At 38.5% G+C, this 22,479-nt stretch overlaps 1 protein-coding gene across 2 annotated transcripts in view; it reads left to right on the top strand.

Annotated features, from left to right (window-relative positions):
- LOC132391145 (anosmin-1) overlaps positions 1 to 22,479 on the top strand; it is a 196,098-nt gene that overhangs the window by 3,872 nt on the left and 169,747 nt on the right. For both annotated transcript variants that reach the window (XM_059963969.1, XM_059963968.1), the window contains exon 2: positions 14,574 to 14,621. In XM_059963969.1, coding sequence (XP_059819952.1) covers positions 14,574 to 14,621 — 48 coding nt within the window. The remainder of the gene's footprint in view (positions 1 to 14,573; positions 14,622 to 22,479) is intronic.

Here is a 22,479-nt window from a genome sequence, read left to right as displayed (position 1 = left end):
GTGTTCTTTTTAAAGACAGGCCAACTATTGGATCCAGGATTCTTCCAAGGCTAGTAGGTTACTACTAAATTTCATGAAGAACACCGGAAGGAATGACACGCTGTACACTGGCTTATTACCAAAAATAAATGGAAGAGCGATAATTTTGCAGTTAGAAAGCAAAACTCAGGAATGGTAGGAATATCACTGTTAACAATACAGGTCAAGTGGAAAAATTTTATATTCACAGTATCAAGATAAAGTATATACTAGTTGCAATTAAAGTTATATGTAAGTAATAAATTCTGCTGCTATAAAATATATTCAAAAGTATGTGCATTTTTACTCAAATGCACCCTACAGTAATAATCAAACTGACATCACTTCTCAGTCAATAGTTTTACTTTTTATTAAAACCCATCTTATTGCATTTTTTCCTCACCCTTTTAGTCTACAAACTAAGAAAAGAATGGGAAGGTGTGGAGGGCTACGGTCCGCGGTCTGCTGCAGTTGATAGGCAGAATAAGAATTCAGCATGACCGGATGGACCGAAGGGCCTGTTTCTATGCTGTAGTTCTCTATGATTCTAATCTATTTACCTGGGGGTTTCTTTAGGTGAACAGAGAATGCAGCACTGTCAGAGCTGCTGCTTTTAATGAAAAGCAGCCCCCTCTACCCCTTTCCCTCTTTGGGTGAGTGTAAATGATTCTAGGACTTAGCTTTGCAAAATAGCAGAAGACCTTTACCTGGAGTCCTTTCTTTTGTTTATCATTCACTTAACATCTTTAAAACAGATTACTCATTCTACATTACTGTTTGTGGGACCTTGATGTAAAAAAAAGTTTATTTTCTTTCTTTGCACAGGAGCTAGATTTCAAAAAGCATTTTATTAGTTGTAAGTCTTCTTAGGATGCAAGATGCCACTTCAATGGATACTTTACTTCCCCCAGCTGTGTTATCTTATAAAAAGTATTCTTTTAATGCACTCCACATTAACCTATTGAGCAAAGTGAATACAAGGGTAAGAAAGCTAAATGCAAAATTAGGTAAGAGGTACAAAATCTCTATATTCCCAAGCTTTAGGACAGATGGTCCAAGGTGCAGTTATCCAGGTTTTGGTATCAGGACAAAGTGGAGTTCTCCAGGTTTTTGTACTGGGACAAAGTGGAGTTTTACAGGATTTAGTACCAGGACAATTGTTGCTTTTCAGATACACTGTTCACGAGCAAATAGTGTAGAATTTTCAGATGACATAAAAATTAAACCTATTAAGTAGTTAGGATGGTTGTAGTAGACAAAGGTGGGCTGATAGAATGCCAGATGAAACTCAGAGAGAAGATTATAAAGTAGAAATAGTGAGCAAGTATAGTATAATTTTAAATTGATAGAAAAAATTGGGAGAAGTTTCTGAAATAATCTTTGAAGGTAGAAGCATGTTATTAAAACAAGTTAATAAAGTACGTTATATCATTGGCTTTGTAAATGGAGATATATCCAGAAAGTAAACTGAAATAACGCACCAAATGGGCATCAGCATTTAGAGATGAAGGTTTTTGATCAAGAACAAAAGGATTTGCTGGAATGATTCTGGTGCTGAGGGCTCACTGGATACATTGGAGAATCTTCATTTGTGAATCAGATAAAGTGAACAAAAGGATTGAAAGTGGTTTCACAAGAGCAAACAAGGAAAACTTCTAGCGGCTGACGGTATGACAGCCAAAGGGTGGAAGATTGGCAAATTAACCAGAGGGGACATAAGGACAAACGTCTTTATGGAATGAATTATTAGGATTTGGACTTCATTGCCTCACAGGGTATTGGATACAGAGTATTAGGAGTCTTTAGAGGAAATTGCATTTATATTTGAAGGAGAATCAAATTAACAGGGATATGTAGAAAAAGAAGGGAATAGGGCTAACTGGATTGGACTTCTCTGAAAGAGTTAGTTCAGAATCTTTGGACATCTTTCTTTCCCTGTACTATTTTATGGTTTTATTTTCTTTTCCTTGGACAGCATTGGATGATGATCTGGCCATTAGTCTTTCAAACAATGTTCTCTAGTCATTATCTCAATGTTTCCCACTTGATATAATATGTCTGAAGAGCTTCTTCAAAAGTAACTAAAGTACGTAAATTACTGCAAAGTACTTTGGGGTCCATGTATGAGGAGAATTACTTTGTGCCTACCTGGATTGAGACCAGGTGCAGAACATTTATCCGCATCCCAGATAAAACTAGTTAATACCTCTCAGGTCAAGTCTAGGATCTTTCCAATCCATATACTGTAATACTGTAATTGGGTTTCTAATATAAAAAGACCTAGGATCTATCAACTAGTTGATCATTTTATCATACCAAAGTATCATACCAAGGTGGAATTAGTTATATAGAGGATAGACCTGCTGTCTGAAAGCTCGACTGACTTGCATTTGACCCTGACCTCCAAAGCTGTTTGTGAGGAGTTTGTATGTCCTCTTGGGACCTCATGGCTTCCTGAATCTGCTCTAGTTTCCTTTTGTATCTCAAAGATGCATTAGATTGATAAGTTGAATGGTAAATTGCCCTAGGTGCATAGGTGAGTAGTAGAATTTAGATGGACGATAGGGATGTGGGAAAAATGGCATGTATTAGCGTAAATGGGTGCTTGATGGTCAGTGCAGTCTCGATGGGCTGAAGATCCTGTTTTTGTGCTGAATGCCTCAATAAGTCCAATATTATTCAGTTTTGAAACCATCTTAAGAAGTTGAAATCTATAATGTGTGTAAAAATAACAGAAAATAATATTGTTATTTCTTCCTCTGAAAATTGAACAGCTGCATCATAATTGAACACATATTGCAGTGAACCAACACATTTTCATTTGAATTAGAACATAGCGCTGTGTCAGTACTAAAGGTATTACATAAGTAGGGGGCTAACTCCTATCTATTAAAAGATATGAACTGAGCAACTTGTGTTGATTTACAGTGAAATATTTCTCCTAATTCTCGTTGATAGTGTAACCGGAATTGAAAAAATATAATCATTTAGTTATATTTTTAATTTAACTTTCAAGAAAGCAATGGTTGTATAATGATTTGGATGACAACTCTTCTAAGAGTGCAGTATTGATTTACTTTGATAAATGATCTAAACAATAGAATTTATCTTTGAGTGAATTATGGGGTCTTCACCATTCATCAAATAAAAGCCAATTTCACACAGGTGATGACCTATTGCCCTTCTGTGTGGTAGGTTGTAATATCTCTTTATGTTGTAGGAGGCATTTTTAATTAGAATTTCTTAAGATTACCAAACCCATTCAATGGTCATCGAACCTGTTCACCGTTAGGTCCTCAAACTGATCCTTAAAGGAATAGTTGTTAATTTACAAGATAGGATACATAAAACTTGAATTGGAAGCAATTAACTGAAGATAATTCAAATCATCCCTAATTCTTTTAATGTGTGATTTTCAATAGAACTTGTACATACTTTTTTTCCATTACCTCTAAAATATACGTGCTCAGTTCGAATTATTGGTCTTTGTGTGGAATTCTGGTTATGATTGCATGCAGCAGGCATATAAGTTAATAATTTTATTGGAAAGTGTGGACTGATTTCAATGACAATCAATAGGGCAAATGACTTGCTTCATTACTTATGCAGAGAATTCTCCCTTATAATCAAGTTATTGGACCAGTAAATAAACAAATATTTCTATATTCTTCATTTGTATACACATAAACATACATACGCACACACACTCACACTCTCTCTCACACACATACATTCACACTCACACCCTCACACACACAATTCTTCCCTTTAAAGTTTTCCTCTTGTTTAAATTTTCTACTTCTGTCTTCCTATTTTTCTTTTTTTAATTTGCTTTCCCCTTTCTCTTTCTGCTGTATCTTTGAAATTCCTGCCATCATTGTATCTTTGAGTGATGCAACTTGAATGTGTTTTTTTGGGAGATTTTGCCCTGCTCCATAGCTGTACCTTCTGTTACAAACTTGGACATGGAACCAGTCTTTTAATGTGCTAATCAAAGCTGGGTAAAAGCAGCAATTAGAGACTGCGGTCCTTAGATCGCTCTGCCTCTTTTCAATAGGAAGCCATTAATGGTAAAGTGGTATTTGTGGCAATGTCTCTTCCGATTTATGTGAAAATATTTGTGGTGTAGCGCTCCCTAATTACCGGGGCCCTTTTAGAGACCTTGAATAATGATTCACAGTTCCTTCGTAAAATGTTCAGCTCATCCCTGATTTATGAATAATTCAGAACTCTGCTATGAAGCTCTTTTTGTCTAAAAGTGGTAGAGAAGTTGAACCAGAAAACTGTGTTAGCAGTGCTTGGGGCTGGAAGGTGCCATACAAGCTGTTGTATTCACACCGCTTCACATTAAGTAGCAGATCTGGTGGCTTAATGTAATCTTCTCCAAGGCCCTTCATGTTTCAGAACAAATGTCTCACCACAGCGAAAGCAACACTACTGAATCATATCTGAGAAATGATTTTATATGATATTGTGGGAGCTAATCTGTGAATGAATGCATATAAACACAGTGATATAAAAAAGACATGTCTCATGATTGATAAATGGCTACTTAAATGAGATTACCACTAATTAAATTATGGTCATTTATGTAGCTCTTTCTTTACTATTGGAGTGCCAAGGGTATTCATGTCAATTAATTAATCTAGGGAAATGAATTGCTAACACAAGGAAAATGGAACTGACAGCTCACGAAATGTGATGCATAAACAAGATAATCAAAGATTGCTGGTTAGCTCCACTAAATTGCTTCTCAGTTTTCTTTTTCCATTCTTCGTTTGCATGATCCTGCACATTCTTTTTTTTGTGTGTGGCAGGCTCATTATGTTGAAACCAAAGCCCTTTCACATTATTTGACACTGCCCTGTTCTCTCTCAGGAAATTAATGCAGCAGGCCTTTTTACTTTGATAATCTATTATCACATGAAGTCCAAATTTAGCACCAAATAAATTGTATATCCCTCCAGTATTTTCAGCTTTGGTGACATCTGGGAGAATGGAACTCTGTCATAGAATCAAACAGTCAGAGCCAGAGAGTTGTAGTGCACAGAAACAGACGCTTCAGCCCAATTCATCCCTGCTGCTCCATCTTACTTGCCCATATTAGATCTGAATTCCTCTATGCCTATATGACTTTTTTCAAAAGGTATTCCTTCTTCCCTTCTTTTAATTGTTCTCATGGTTTTCCTTATGACACAGACAGGAAAGGTTCAGCTCCTCAGGACTACGCTGACACTCAAAGTACAGCTCTAGTTCCACCTCTTATCTCCCTGCAACCGATTTTCCATCACATGCCCATAAACTTATCCTGCCACCTTCTAAACTTGAAGAAAGTTGAAGTAGTCATCAGCATGTTTCTGGGAGGTGGGTGGAAACTGGAGACACTCACCTTACCACAGAACATATGAACTCCACAAACACAGAGTGCCCAGGGCCAGGATTGATCTCTTCAGGCTGTGATACAGCAGCTCCATTCACTAGGCCAATGTGCCACTTCCTTCTTCTTCTTTGGCAGACTTTCAAGATCACGGAAGACTTGCCTGCATATTGGTTCCGTAGATTTTGAGCTGACTGAAGAGACCACCGTGGGGTCCACTAAGCAGACACACCAGAGACTGCAGACAGTGGATTCTGGAGTGATACTCAGGGTGCTGGAGGAGCTCAGCAGGTCAGGCAGCATTTTATGGAGGACAATGGACAATTGACATTTCGGATCAGATCCTTCATCAGAAAGATCTCAATGTAGAATGCCAACCATCCATTTCTCTGAATCGATGCTGCCTGAACCTCTGAAATTCCTCAGCATCGTGTATGGGAACCATAAACTCTCCCACACAATGGGCAGATGGAACATCGCACGATGGACCGGTGTGTCACTTGTGAGGTTGCTTCTGCTGCTTAGAGTGGGCTTCAATTGGGTTTCGCATCTAAACATTGATGACTGTATTTTACTTCTTGTTTTAATTTTAAAGTGTGATTCTTTAATTGGTGATGCCTAGAAGCATTTACTGTGTATTTTCACTGTTGTATGTAGTTGTGTTACATTAGTGATTTGGTTGGATGAGTATATGTACGTGTGTAAAGAGGAATTTGGCACAGCAGATTGGATTTCTGTTTTTAGCTAAGTATGCAACACATTTTCCCTCTAAAATAGCAGCTTGTTGTCATTATCCCTAGTCACCTCAACTATGTGTTATGCTGCTTATCTTCAGGAGAGAAGGGAAAGTGATGCCTTCTGTTGCAATCCTGCCCCTGTGGGAAACCTGGGTATCCATAGTGCCTCATTCCATCCCTTTGAAAGCAGCAGGAAGCCAACTGGCTGATTCGTAGTCAGCTGCACAAATACATGGAGCCTTCCAGCAATAAATGAGATCCTGACGGGAAACCTGGTGTGTGCAGGGGTGACATTTATGCTCTGCAGCCTTCTCAAACTGCGTTCTTGTCATTTTCCTGTTGGCAAGTCATGAGGTGGCTAGATAAAAGCAAATGCTTTTTCAAAATAGAACCTCAATAAACATGAGAAAATAATTGATATATAATTGTGGCAATGTTACTTTAGTTTCAATAATTATTTGATTAAAATATAATAAGTGCTACCTTGATATTAAGGCTCGTTTAAACAAAGAAAATGCGTTCATCGTTGGCCGACTTTGTTAATTATGATGTGACTAACAAGGCACAGACTTTAAAATGTTTCTTTACACTTATCAGGACGAAACAAAACAAAACTTTCTTCACAGTGTTCATTGATGAGTTTTTTCTGAAGTATCAGGGAATATCTATGGGCATGGTAAAGTATGTTCATCCTTGCCACCATCTGTCCTGACTTCAGGAAAGTGAGATTATCTAATTACCGATAGCTTGTTGTTTGTCTTTTAAAACAGTATTCATAGGGAGGGTAATGAGAGTTTTAAAGCTAATTTCATTTGGTACCCTTAGGATTCACCCAAAAGGAAAGATGCGTGTCTTGTTTGCTGGGTTGAATTTGAACTCAGGTCCCAGGAGGTGAAAAGTACAAGTTTTCCAAAGGCCCTTTCTTTTTTATAAATTGGATTCTGCAGACACTCAAAGAATCATCTGTCATCCTCATTGTATTGCTAATGTAGTTTTCACAGTCAAGTCACTACAGAAATATCAATTGTGGCAACAGGCTTCCAAATATATTTGGAAAAATTACACAAAGTTGTCTACAATGCTGTTGTTATCTTATTGACCCACCGATAATCAGAAATAAAAAAATCAACTGCAAGTTTACCATATATCAACATCCATTAAGTATTTGTATAATTATATAAATGATATAATATCTGAGGTACAGCAGCCTGAAGACATATACTCAACATTTTAGGAACAGCTTCTTCCCCTCTGCCGTCAGAGTTCTGAATGGACATTGAACCAATCCATGAACACCATCTCACTACTTTTGCTCTCTTTTTGCATTATTTCATTTAATTTTTTATATTTCTTATTATTATTCAGTTTTTATGTCTTGCACTATACTGCTGCAGCAAAACAACAAATATCAGTGATATTAAACCTAATTCTGATTCTGACTTTTATTTACCTCACAGCAAAGATATCATGTTTAACTGGAAAGAGGTGCCAGAAGCCTAAAGAGGAACAGCATTGTCCCCTCTACCATCCACTTTCTGAACCCAGTAATTCCTCTTTTGCAATATGTATTTATAGTAAGTCTTTTTATGTCTTGCACAATACCACTATTGCAAAGCAACATATTTCACAATCTATGTCAGTGATAATAAACCTGATTTTGACTGATTCTGCATTGTGATTTGTTTTTCTCCTACATCAAGGAGGTTGGCATTCTTTAAGCAGTTTAAAATGCAGGAAAAGGGACTTGGTATAGTAGACACAGCAAGATTAATCTACAAATTAATTCATAATCTTTTGAATTTTCAAGGCGCGCGCGCACACACACACACACACACACACACACACACACACACACACACACACACACACACACACACACACACACACACACACACACACACACACACACACACACACACTTCCCTAAAAGAATGGAAATCTAAGTCATTGACATGACTAAGGTCACTAAGGTCAAACAGGAGCTGAGACACAAAATACTCAATGCTATCTCTAGTGCTTCCCAGTCACGAGGGTGTTAATGGAGACCCCATTTCTATTCAAAGTACCTTTTTCTTTTCAATGTAACAAATATTAGCTTGATGAGGACATCTACTCCAATGTCTTTTGTTCTCTGTCCACTCTACAGTGTTTACCAAATACACATGATCAGATAAAGAAGTAACTTGCTTGCTAGAGGATGTTCTGATTGAGAGCTCTATGTGTATTTGATGTATGTTTAAAATTCTCTCTGTAAATTTGATCAATTGTTTGGAATTGTGCTGCCACTAATTTTATGGAGTTACAATTCTGACATAGACTTTTGTGGAGATATTAACTTCCTTCTCGTAAGCATCTAGAGCCTGATAATTGAAGAATCCTTTAAAACTATTACATTTGGCATAGTTTCATTAGAATCATTTTTTTAAAATTCCTGAGTCCTAAAGAAAGTAAGGTCTTTCCCAGCTCTTAAAGAACATTCTATAATTTTTTGATTTGTATTCCAAGCCTAATTTTAAAATCATTTTGTACAAACACAATTCATTTTTATTGGCTGTTAATGAAAAGTTTTGAGCCTTATTTGGATTAACAATTTTCATAAGCATTAAACAGACTTATTCAACTGAAATATTACTTTTCACATTTTCAATTTATGGAACATAGCTGCTCTAATTATCTAATGTGGTGAGTCTAAAGAGAATGGAAATGTTTTCGCACCGCTCTGCTGAATTATGTGACTGTAGCTAGATGTCACATTGATTTCAAAGCCCCTAGGCTAGACAAGGGAACAATTAGCTATGTTCACACTCTTCTGATTCCCAACCAGTGACCTCTCCTTGAGAGTGTGTGTGAATGTGCATGTGAATATGAGTGAGGACAAGTTTGTGCTTGGCTATGATACTCTTCAAAGGTAGCATCACTGTGTTACATGTCAGATCTCCAGAACAGTTTCTTAGTAAAATACAGCATCTTAAGGTGAGAAGAGCAATAATTTGAAAAATTAAATAGGACTATTAATTCTGTACTTAATTATGTGGTTATATTATATGGTTAATATCTACTACAGTCATTGTGCCATACATTTAATGGAGAAATGTTTTATTTGTATGTCATATAGAAATCAATTTAGAATGGCAACATAATGTCTGTAACAGAAGTAATTTACCTTTAAGACAGAGCAGAAAAGCTGAAATCATTTATAATTAGAAGTTGCTAGTGCTGATTTCATTGTAATCAATAGCACTCAGCAAGAGAGCAGCTCCAATGATTTTTGACTTAATATTTGTTAACATATCTGCTGCTGTGAGACTGTTTGCCTTCTGTGCTCTACTTATGGAAACACCCTCCCTAAATATCCCACCTCCATCTTGCTTAAAGCTGCTTCTCAAAACCTACCCATTTGCCAAAATATACATGAAATATTAATTATATTTTTCCAGTCCAAGTTTAAAGAAATCACAGTTTGTTTGTGAGATTGTCAGTATCAAGGTAATTAGCCACAGATTATAGCATGGTAGGTATTTAAATCGACATCTATTCATGGTCAGAACTAAATGGAAGTTATACATTGCTCCCAGAGTTAACTGCTTGTAGGATTTTTACTGGAAGACATTCAAGTATGTGTTAAACACAAAAGTCCTATTAACTAATGACCTCTATGTTGTTATCTACCAAATTGCCAATAAAGGGGCATTTATTGAAGCAAGTTTACCAAAATAAAATATAATAAAAATAGTAGCATTTCTTTTATTTCATGGCAAAAAATGTCAAAATACTTCATATAGTAATGGCAGCATCTGTTGCCACGAGACAATTTGTCTTATGTGCTCTAGTTTTGGAAACAATCATCCCTGAAGCATCCCACCTCTGTCTTGTTGTAAGATGCTCTCTAAAACCTACCTATTTGCTAAAAAATTTGCACACGCCTTTCTGTGGCTCAGCATCAACATTTACTTATTACGGCACCGGGAAGCCTCTTCGGGCATTTTTCCACATAAAAAATACAAATTGCTGTCTTGTAGTTAGCAGCACTTTCTGCTATCACTGAAGCGGCAAGTGGCCTTTCAATTAATTAATGATAATAGTTGTCTTATTCATTGAAGGTGTAATGTTGTCTGAGGATTTGGATGAAAAGCTAGCTCTCCTTTTAATACTATTGAGAAGTCTTTGGTCTTTTTCTGAAACATAAAACAAAAAGCTGGTCTCAACAAAACCTGAAGGATTTTAAAATATGTGTTACATCCCCAACACTGCACTCGCTTATCAGTATATTTGAAATCAGATGCTCCTGCTAGTTAACTCTAGCAGGCAGCCCATTTTGTCATCATTCCACCTTTTAAGAACAGTGCTTGAAATAGTCAGTAGATGCTCGATCTCTGCATCGCATTTTGGCAGTCAGGCACTTTGTGTTGCCAGCTGTCACCCGCATGGGAGCCACTACTTATGGCTTCTTAGTAACTTTTGTCAAGTGTTGGTTGCTAGTTCAGTGAAAATAAAAACACAAAACTGAATAAGAGTCATCTTCGCCCTTGTTTGGAATGGTTATCGTGTTTATTATTGTAACGTGGAAGGAGGCTGTTCAGCTCATTTAATCTGTACCAGCTCTCTGACCACCCCATCAATCCCACTTCTTCATTTATATTTCTCTATCACATGTACGAAGGGTGATTGATAAGTTCGTGGCCTAAGGTAGAAGGAGTCAATTTTAGAAAACCTAGCACATTTATTTTTCAACATAGGCCCCTCCTACACTTACGCACTTAGTCTAGCGGTCATGGAGCTCTTGGACCTCCAGAAAGTGTCCACAGCAGGGGTGGTTGATAAGTTTGTGGCCTAAGGTAGAAGGAGGTGAGCTCTTAGCTTCATCCCTTCCCCTCCTGTCTTCCCCTATCATTTTGGATCTCCCCGTCTCCCTCCCACTTTCAAATCTCTTACTATCTTTTCTTTCAGTTAATCCTGACGAAGGGTCTCGGCCCAAAATGTTGACTGTACTTCTTATAGATGCTGCCTGGCCTGCTGCGTTCCACCAGCATTTTGTGTGTGTTGCTTGAATTTCTAGCATCTGCAGATTTCCTTGGGTTTGAGTTATATAGCTCTCATTACATGCACATGCAGTTCAATTCTTTGAGTCATTATGCAGAAAGTTTGAAGTTAATGACTCATCTACCTTAGGCCAAGAACTTATCAATCACCCCACTCTGGACACTTCCCGGAGGTCCAAGATCTGTATGCTGCATGACTGCTGGACTAAGTCTGTAATTGTAGGAGGGGACTATGTTGAACAATAAATGTGTTAGGTTTTCTAAAATTGACTCCTTCTACCCTAGGCCACAAACTTATCAATCACCCCTCGTACTCTTTCACATACCCATCAGCTTCAGACTAATTCTCCTGCTATCCTATGACATTTAGGGATAACTTACTGTAGCCAACTAATCTACCAATCGGTATGTCAATACCAATATCAGTAACTGACAGCATCATAGTCAGTTATACCATGAAAATAAACCTGTGGCCCATTGAGTCCATACTGATCATCAAACATCAAATTTTACATTAATCGTACTGTCTACACCATGTTATTTTACCTGTATTCCCCGTTGATCAACTTCCCTTTGATCCCAACTCTCATATACACACCAGAGCTAATTAATCCACCAATCCACACATTTTTGGGATGAGGGAAAAAGCCAGAGCACCTGTGGGAAACTCAAGCCGTTATCTGGAGAACACGTACTCTGCACAGATAATACTGGAGGTCAAAAGTGAACTTAGGACTCTCGTGCAATGAGGCAGCAGCTTTAACTGTGCATTACCTTGTTGCTCTTGGCATAACATGACAGTCTGGTCAAAGCAAAATAATCTAACTCACGAAAACTTACTTAGATACAACTGGTGTATATGCAGATGTAACATCTTTGACATTATTAACTCTGGCAGGGATCCCGATGACTTTCATTTACAGACGTTCTGTTTGTCCCAGCTGCAGCAGTAAAAGTTCAAAGTTGTTGGAGAAGACCATAAGACATAGGAGCAGAATTGGGCCATTTGACCCATCGAGTCTGCTCTGCCAATCAGCCATGGTGGATTTATTATCCCCTTCCCCACCCACACCCCTCTTTACATCAGCAACACAGCAGTGAAAACTGAGTAGTTTCAAACTCGTAGGAGTACACGTCAAACACAACCTCTTATGGTTCCAGAACACACCCTACACGATCAAGAAAGCTCACCAATGCCTCCACTTTTTGAGGAGGCCGAAGAGAACTGGACTATGCACATCAATCATCACGTCCTCAGGGTGCGCAGCAGAGAGCATCCTAACATGCTGCATCACTGCACGGTACGGAAACTGCACTGCAGAGGAGAAAAAGGCTCAACAACAAGTCAAAACTGCCCAAAGCATCACCAGAACCAGCCTACCTACCATCAAGGACATATGTACAGAAAGGTGCCAGAGACAGGCCAACAACATCATAAAGGGTCCCACCCACCCTGCTCATAGACTGTTTGTCCTACTCCCATCAGGGGAGAGGCTACGTAGCATCCACACCAGGAGCACTGGACTCAAAACCCAATACTCTCCCCAAGCAATAAGGCTGATCAACACTTTCACCCATTAACCCAGCCCATCAAACCCCCGCCAGCACTATTTTATCAGTAACAATAATTTTGTTTTCCTTTACACTTGTGTACGGGAAATAACAATGACAATCATGAATCATGAATTCTCAACCCCATTCTCTTGACTTATCTTGCTCGAAGGGCCCTGGGATGGGACCTAATGATAAGATTGCTTAGTTATAACTTCATGAATCATTTGCACTGTCTCTTTTTTATGTTCTTTTTAGCTTTTTGTGACAGTGTTTTCTTGATTTAATGCGATAGGTATCAAAATACACAAACCTATGTTCCACACAAGGCAATGTGAGCAATTAATGCAACTCTGTAATTTGGCTTAGTTAAGTTTTGTTATTATGTTCCGTAACTTTCTCTGGATAATTACACATCCCAAAGGAGTAATTGGAGTTAAGTAACGCTTCCTGACTTTTTGCAGTGTAAAACAAAACATGTATAGAAGCGTATGAAAGGAATAAACAGAGAGAAATGTGCAGAAGGGAAGAAAATACATGGCTAAAATGACACGAAGTATTTCATAAGAAACTATTGACCAGTTTTATAACTTTTGTGATTTGGCTATTATTAAAATAATCTATGATATGGTTTTTAGAAAATGAAAGAGGTCACGTTGTATCAGATCTATTGACATGTTGACTTTATCAGTTTTGTATCCAATTGTAGGATGTGTCTGTTTTGACACATTAAAACAAACGTCTGGTATTTTAGCTCTGTTGTACATTCAAAGTACAGTAATTAGATGTACAATGTGTGTAAAAAATTGCATCATGAAATTTCTGCATATTCACAGCGTTTTATCACATCACCATATAGCAAATAAGGAGATAAAATGTAATGTACCCACTGTAATTTTTCAAAAACTTTTAAGTTTGAACTATCATTGTCAACTATCATTCCTGCGGTATCTACAAATGCTTAGAGCCTCTGCCGGGTTATTCATCGGTTTACTTAGGACACATTCTTGACTATTTGACACGCCGGAGTCATCCAGCCAAAACTGAGAGTGTTTTAATCTGATATCTGTGTCTATGCACTTAATCTCCTGAATCACTGAGCAGCTGTCAGGCCTGGTGACTTTTCTCTCTGAATGTTGTCACGCTGTTTTTAGATAAACACTATTTTTCCTCCCCTCGTTTCACACAATTGTTCTTTCTGTGTTGGCCGGTTTCGCATCTTCCTTCTGAGTGTCGGGAGGATTGCTGAGGTTAATGATGTCACTCTCCCCCTCCCCTGCTGCTGCTGCTACTCCGGCTGAACACACACAGGCTTCGGACCAGCGATTTTGTTTTTTGCTGATCCCTGTGATTCAGCGAGAGGTGAAGACCACTTGTTGAAAAATTGCATGGGACATAATGTCATTGCTGAATGATATCAAAATTAAGGGTAATTTCTCACCTCTGTGCTCCTGATATGGAGCCTCACTCACCAGGATCACGTAATAAGGCCAATGGAAGGGCATAGGTCTCAATTTACAAGTGACAAAATTATGGGTTCTGCTTGTTCAATGTTTTGATATGCCCTTGAGGCAAGAACAACACGAGAGAGGAAAATTTACCCTGCAATGTCAATGTTGTCTGCAGAACATTTAGCTAGTACCTCCGACTAGCCACTAGCTTGCAGAACTGTTCCAGGAATCATTGCAAAAACTGTACTGAAACTTGTCTGTCCTCTCTGCAGGATACTGCCAGTCTTGGAAGCAATTTTCCTTTTTTGCATACATTAAAATAATTACACAATAATAAACATCTTTGATTTGAGATACAAAGTAATGCAGGATTTAACAGTTTCTTCATTTTATTTTGCAGAACAATGGATCTTTGAATTGGTGTCAAAATCACAAGCAATGCTCAAAGGTGAGTAGGTGAGAAACAAGAATAATAAAAGAATGTACAGTATAATGTAAGTATTTTCCACATTAATCTTCACCTAGGTAAAAAGCACAGCACTCAAAGTAGGCCAATCTACAACTCAACCTTAACCATTTCTTCTCCTTCTCCTCTCTTGTTGATGCTGGTATTCCATCGGCCGTCATTAGCAGCCAAATCCTGAACAACCATTTAAATGTGTGAGACAATGTAATGATTGCTGGCAAACTATTTGATTTTAGCAGAAAAATGCAGTCAGGTCTACTGTTGCACTCTCCCAGGCCCTCTCAGCAGAGCCAATGCTTGGCACCCATGACTGAGAACCACTGTAGTTTGCAAAGCAGCTTCGCAGATCTCTGGAGGAACTTGAACGGGTCAGGCAGAATTTGTGTCAAGATTGAGGGTCTTGACCAGAGACATTGACTATCCATCTCCTTCTATAGATGTATCGCTGCTTGATCTGCTGAGTTCCTCCAGCAGTTTTTGCTCCAGGTTTCAGCATCTGCAATCCTTTATTTCTCCAGCTTTACACCACCTGAGGGTACTAATTGTGATCAGTCTGAACAACTAACCACATACTGCTCTGTGAAGTCTGCTTCTGCAGCCCCATAACCATGACCTTTTGGTATTATTTTACATTAATCACTGCTAACTTTACTTTTTGATGTAATTCTTTATTTTTTTGTAATAATTGAATGTTGTTTTCCATTGCGTGACATACCAACACACCACAGCAAATTCCTGATAGATGTAAATGCATTTGGTTAATAAAGTTGGTCCTGGACATGTTAGAAGATTACTTCTTGCTATTTTCAGGATGTACACGGTATTGGTGGAAAAGAAGGGTGTTTTTAATCAAATGATTGGATTGATTTGCACAGCAGCAGAGACCTACATCAGTTATTCTGTGTCTGGCACTTCCTCAGTAAAGTGTTTACCACCTTTTGTCCTGATCCTTGCTGACTCTTTGACCCCAATAGATCACACAGCAACAAAGCCCATATCTTCCTGGTCAGGTTGTGTTCAAGACCCCTGGTGAGAGGGGACAATGTACCGGCAGTGCCCAAGGTCAGAATAACACTAGCAACTGCAGGCCTGGACTGTTCCTTTCACACTCATACAAAGGGCAGGATTGCCCTTCTCCAGCCCAAGAAGATTATTTAACTCAAAGCTATGAAGAATAAGTGAAGACAAGCTGTCAGCTTTGTGTTCATATCTCTTGTGTAGCGCAGCACATCAGTGACAACCATTGCAAGAGTGCTGACTGAATGATTCACCTCTTCAATTTGAGGAGCTCTGGTATGCAAGTGTAAAGAATTTATCATTTTATTCCGCTTTCTATCCTGTATATTCAGATTATTTCCTTAATAGGTCTCTGCCTAGAAATTAGATTACAGAACATTATTACGTGACTGAACATGGGCTTGGAGCAGCCATTGACAGTGGCAGTGTGACAGTAATTCTGGGCGGTTTTGCATCTGGTATTTCAATGTTTGCCATACTTTCGGTGTTAGGCAAGTATCAAGATTCCAGTGCAATTCCTGAACACTGCTGGGAAATTACAGAACTTTCCTGTGGTGAGTCCAGTATTCCACCTTGGCCCCCGTTCTCCTTATACCAACTCCTCCCATCCCCTCTGTAACCAATCCACTGCTTTCCCTCTCAGCCCCCTGAGCTCCTGGCCCTGTTATTCCTGAGAGGCCTGCAGCCTTTGTTTTCATTCTAATCTTTCTCCCGACTCCCAGTAATGCTCCACTCCCATTTTGCCCACGTATGATTATCGAGCCTACCCTGGATCCAAGGGGCCAGGCCTTCACTGGATTCTACTTCCATGTTGTTCACAGTCTCACAATGCTCATTTTTATCCCCAGAACTGCGCACTATTCACTCATGGCAAGGCTTTGAGTTAGGCATCTGCAGAATCACTGGTATTTACGATTTCCACGTCTCTTAGCGGTATGCCTATCTGAAAGAAGTTTAAGTCTTCTCTTTGACGGGAGTTCAGCGAGATCCTTGCTCATAGCTCCTACCTCTTTGATTTCTGCTGCTCTCCAGCTCCCTGCACCTATCTCCTGCCAGCTTGTACTCCTTCCCCCCACCCTCCTCAAGTATATATTTCAAGTATATATTCTGACTTCTGTCCTCCTCTTTTCCAGTACTGATGAAGGGCCTTAGCCCAAAACATCAACTATTTTATCCTTCCCTAGATGCCGTCTGACTTGTTGAGTTCCTCCAGCACTTTGTATGTATTTATGGGGACTATTGATGTTTGCATTGGTGGATCCAGGACTACATCACCTGAAGGAGCTCTTCTGCCTCGATGGACTACTACACCTGTTAGGGCACTCCTTTGAAAATGAATAATTCATAAATATATATACTCATTTATTGAGAAACATTGCAGAATAGGCCCTTCTGGTCCTTCGAGCCGAGCCACTGAGCAACCCCTGATTTAACCCTAGCCTAATCACCGGACAATTTACAATGACCCATGTAGCGTCATTGGACTGTGGTGTGAAACCGGAGCATTCAGAAAAAAAAACATGCATTCCATGGGGAGGGTGTACAGACTTCTTACAGAGGAAACCAGAATTGAACTCCGAACTCCAGTGCTCCAAGCTGTCTATATACCATATACTATAATTTCATAACATTTGCAGGCACAAGGTTCAAAAACACTTAGGGCTAAATAGAAAAATGATTGGCTACCAGTCAGAAACTGTGCACAACAGTTGCCTGTGTTATGACACAAACAGACAAATTGGAGTAATAGATACTTTTCCTATGGGTGTTATCCTGTCTAAATATTTTAACGTTTTTGTATAACACTCTCCTTAGGTATAACAGCATGTAATTAGACTTCACTTGTTTAAAATTGTGCTGAAATTGTTGCGAGAGAGTGAAGGCAATTCTGTTTGTGGTTCTGGAATTTTTTTCTGGCATGATGTTTAATTGAAAGAATTTCACTCCCTCTTTCATTACTCGTGATAGGGATCACATTAGGAAGTTCATTGTCTCAATTGTTAATTGAGAAATAGTGTATGGTTTCTTCATTTCTTATTTATCTGTTCAATTTATTCTTTGCGGCATTTTGGAGTTTTGAACTAGAGGTCATAGCTGAAAGGTGAAAAGTGAAATATTTAAGGAGAGCACCTTCTTCACTCAGATGGTGGTGTGAAGGTGGAATAAGCTGCCAGCAGAAGTGGTGGATGTGGGTTTGATTGCAACATTTAAGAGAAGTGTGGACAAGTATATGGATTGGAGGGGTGTGTAGGGCTATGGTTCTGGTACGGGTCGAAGGGGACTTGGCAGGATAACAGTTCGGGGTTCATAGATCATTCAGAAATCTGATGGTGGAAGGGAAGACACTGTTTTTAAAAGATGGGTGTGGGTCTCCAGGCTCCTAACCTCCTCCCCAGTGACAGTAATGAGATGAGGGCATGTCCTTCATGATGGATGTTGCCTTCCTGAAAATGGCAGAACTGACTCAAATGCTGCATGCTTAACTCCTGCTCTTACTTCCTGTCTTCTCTTGTTCTTAAGAATGCAGATTCTTTGTAGGTTTAGAGTAATAGAACTCCAGGAATCCCAGGTGATGAATGAGATGATACAAACCTGCTTGGGGGTTTGCAGGAAGGAAGATGTTGAACGTCAGCATGGAGGTGTAAACTGGCTAAGAAATGAGCAAGAAGATAATGATTATTGAGGAAAAATGCAATGTTATTAATTTTGGATAGAACAGAAAAATTAGAGCATTATTTAAGAGGTGAGTAAATAACTTGAAAAATGTAGAGCTATGGCCCTTCTGTTTCAATGATCACCAGCCAGCAACCCTCTAACACCAACATAATCACAGGACAATTTACAAAGACCTGCTAATTGGTATGCCTTTGGACTGTGGGAGAAAACTGGAGCTCGTGGAGAAAGCCCGTACAGTCATGGAGAGAATATACAGCCTCCCTACTCCGAATTGAACTCCGAACTCCAGAACGCCCTGAGCTGAGTTGTAACAGTGTCACTCTAACCGCTACGCAACCATAACGCAGCCAGTGTAGGTGAACCGCGTAATCTGGAAGGGTAGGTGCACAAGACGTAGGAAAGTAACCAAGAATTATAGGAAGCAATTAGAAAATTAGAAAAGCAATCTTGCCCTTTATATAATGGGAATGCAGTTACTGAAATTATGGAGAATTTTAATGAGAGCATATCTGAAATGTTGAGTGCATGTTAATGACCTCAGAACTACAACAGAAACAAGTCAGCCTCAAGCCTAATGGAATATCTAGAAAGGCTGAGTTATGCTATCTTAAAGTTAAAAGCTGAAGTCTCTCATCAGGTCAGTGCTTATGTCAGTTTCCATGGTGTCAAGACTCCTCCTGGATAGGATGCCAGTCTATCACGAGGTTAACCCCCAGCATTTTGCCGGTGCCCATTTTCAGCTGGGTGGACTGGAGCAGTGTGTGGTTAAGTGCCTTACTCAAGGATATAACACATTGCCTCGGCTGGGGCTCAAACTCACAACCTTCAGATCAGTAGTCCAACACCTTAACCATTTGGCCACACACCTCGACCTAAGGACTCACATACTTACCTTTGAATCCTGTCAGTGTACGCTCAGTGGCCACTTTATTAGGTATGCCTGCTCACTAATGCAAATACATAATCAGCCAGTCACGTGGTAGGAACTCAATGCACAAAAGCATCCAGACATAGTCAAGAGGTTTAGTTGTTGCTCGAACCAAACATCAGAATGGGGAGGAAATGTAATCTCAGTGACTTTGACCATGGAATGTTTGTTGGTGCCAGATAGAGTGGATGGAGTATCTCAGAACTGCTAATCTCCTGGGAATTTCATGCGCAGCAGTTTCTAGAGTTTACAGAGAATGGTGCAAAAAAACCTGTTACTTGCCATAGTGATAGACAAGGCTTCTTTCATGCTTTATCACAGACGTAGTCGTAGAAGTGATTTAAAGTGTAACATATGATGTAGCAGGTTTTTGATGGGGAAGATGTCTGTTGTAGTTCAGAGCATTATGAGATATTAGAGTTGTCTTTGATTAGAAATATCTCCTGTATTATTACTCACAATGTGTTCAACTTAATATAAAGTTTTGATCCACAAGTGAAGAACAAGTGAAGTGCTGAATTCAGACATCCTTTTTAAACAAAATCCCAGAAGTGGATCATTATTCAGATTAATCTACAGATGATGTCTACTGTCTTAGTGGGTCAGAGATTGGTGATCTATTTTGAAGTTATCATTTATAGATAGTTGTGAACATAAACTGCAATTCTGATAAAGTATTAGAAAGAAGAAAGACTTCATTCTGATTCACTGAAGTTCCACTGGGAGTGAGATTACATGGTTGTATACAGAGTGACATTTGATGCCATGATAAATGTGGGATTGGATTCAATAAGACGACCAACGTAGATTCAAAAGATTGTTGGTTACATTAATCTATTTTATTAAGGCAGATGTGTCGAACAGTCTGTTCTTTATATTTCCTCAAGTCACCTGTTTTCTTTTGGCCACCAGTCACTTTGATTTGTTGATTTTTCTGGAATTCCTGATGAGAAAACTTCACTTTGATGTATAAAGACAGCTGAAAAGTGAAGTAATTAAAATGTCAACCTACAAAAATGGGACATCTCTCAAATTGTACTTGCCTCAACATTTGTGGAGAGGTGTTTTCCAACTGTGATGACACTTCTAATAACGGACTGACAAAGCACCCAACAAGCAATTTAACACAGGGAATATATGCCTGTTATGCCTAAATGCTAGATCATTGCATCAGTTTATTAATAGCTACAAATCGGTTATGTTCAATAGTATTACCAATTTTGCCCTTTTCCACTTGCTTGTGTTTTATTATGAGGAAATAATAAATGTGCTTTAAGAATTTGCAGCCAGGAAGCTGTTGTTTATTATTTACTGTGGCTTGTATGTAAGAAGTCATTATTTAATTCTATAAACTGAGTTCAGGTTGCTGAAAGACTGTATCTTGAGACGGAGGTTTCCACATGAAGGGATCCTGTATTAAATACCTCCTGAGATCATCTTGAAGCATCACTGGCTCCTCTAATTAGTTGAAAACAGAATGATTAACCAGATGTATGATGTGTTCTTGTATTTTTTTTAGAAATGTGTGCTTTAATAATCATCCTCTGAACTAATTTATCACAGACTATAATAATTATCTTCTCAACTTCCTAGTCCAATTTTTGTATTGGAATTACACTCTGCAGATTAGTTAAGGATATATGAAGATTTTATTTATTCTATTTTTTTTATTTTGGATATTATTAACTAAATAATTTGCTGCTCCTCACTTATACTGTACTTTTCCAGCTTGACCAAATGGACCTAAAATTGTACGCAGGATATAGTTTCACTTGCCCTGCCTATGAACTATGACTTTGACCCTCTGGTAATCAGCACCACCCTTTTCCTAATCACCTTTAATCAAAAAGCTTACCAGTTTTAAGTGTCACAGCTGCACTCAAAGAAAGACCCACAAGATTTTCCAATATTCATTGCATCTGATTGATCATTATGTTTTAAACTTGTTTGAAGAAGCTGAGTTATCTTTTGAGATTATATATTTGTTCTTGCAGTTTATGCTTGGTATTTAATAGCCATCATTAGAGTACAAATTTTGGAAATCCTCTTAAATGCCTTTAGTCTTGCATACAAGTGACAGCTAATAAGGAAGCAGATTATTGAAGTACCATCAATTCTCTTTTATCTTTTATCAAGCATTGGCATCACCTGCAAGTTAACTTGGTTCAGACAGGCTTTGCCATACATTAGACAAGTAATTTATCTTAGAAACTTTATGCTCTAACTAGGCAGATGGATCGTTACGCTGAGAAACTGTTGGTAGTGTGAAATGGACTGAAGTTTATTTAGTAAAAGGGCTACTGTTAGTCAACTCCAAGGTCTCCAATTTGTTTGGAATGCAGAGAAGCAAAAACACTGCCAAGCGAATCCATCGGTTATGGCTGTGAAAGTCTGTCAGTGTTAATCCAGTCCAGGGGAGGACTCTGAATGACAGCTGCCTGCTCGCAGTAACAAATGGGCAAATCACTGTCCATCTCTGCCTGTTATTTCTAGGGCAGAGGTGATTAACTGGCTTTCCATCACTGTCACATTCAAAAAATAATTCATTTTGCAGGGAGAATTTGTAATGCACAATCCATCTGCCCAGATTTATTGACTAGATGAAATGTTTCTTATATTTGTGTTAAACATACTGACACTGAATATTTTAGAATATTTTTAAAATGGATACAAGCAATTTGAGAAATCATTGCTAGGCAACAACATGCAACATAAACTTTAGTCAACTAGCAGGATCATTGTTTAAAATGATCGAGTAGTACTTTGCAGAATAGTTTATATGCAGGTGATATAAAGTTTAAATTTTGACAGTCATTGACATATATGTTTATGTATATACTTATGAATAAAAGATATGTTATTCACATGCTAATTCCTGCTATTATAGCCAAGGCAGCATCTTGTCATTACATCCAATAGTGATGGATGTGTTCACTTATTGACACAAGACACACCACCAGGTAGAGGAGGTGTAGTTAGAATATCTGAGGCTTTCCTGTATTCCTTAAAGTAAAGATTACTTTCATTTAATGATAAACTCCTAGGAATAGAATGTCCTCCTTTTAAAATGTACACTGTTAAGTTTTTCAATATTTGCACATTGGTCTTTTGAATATTTTCAGTGTCAAAGAACTCAAACTGAATTATTACCAAATCATACTTCTTAACTTTACTTCTTACAGACTTTAATTTCCTCCTTGAAATTTTCATACTTATTGC

This window comes from Hypanus sabinus, chromosome 3 (genome assembly GCF_030144855.1).
Source record: "Hypanus sabinus isolate sHypSab1 chromosome 3, sHypSab1.hap1, whole genome shotgun sequence".
Lineage (NCBI taxonomy): Eukaryota > Metazoa > Chordata > Chondrichthyes > Myliobatiformes > Dasyatidae > Hypanus > Hypanus sabinus.
Note: the sequence above shows the minus strand (reverse complement) of the source record. Positions and strands in the feature narration are given on the sequence as shown.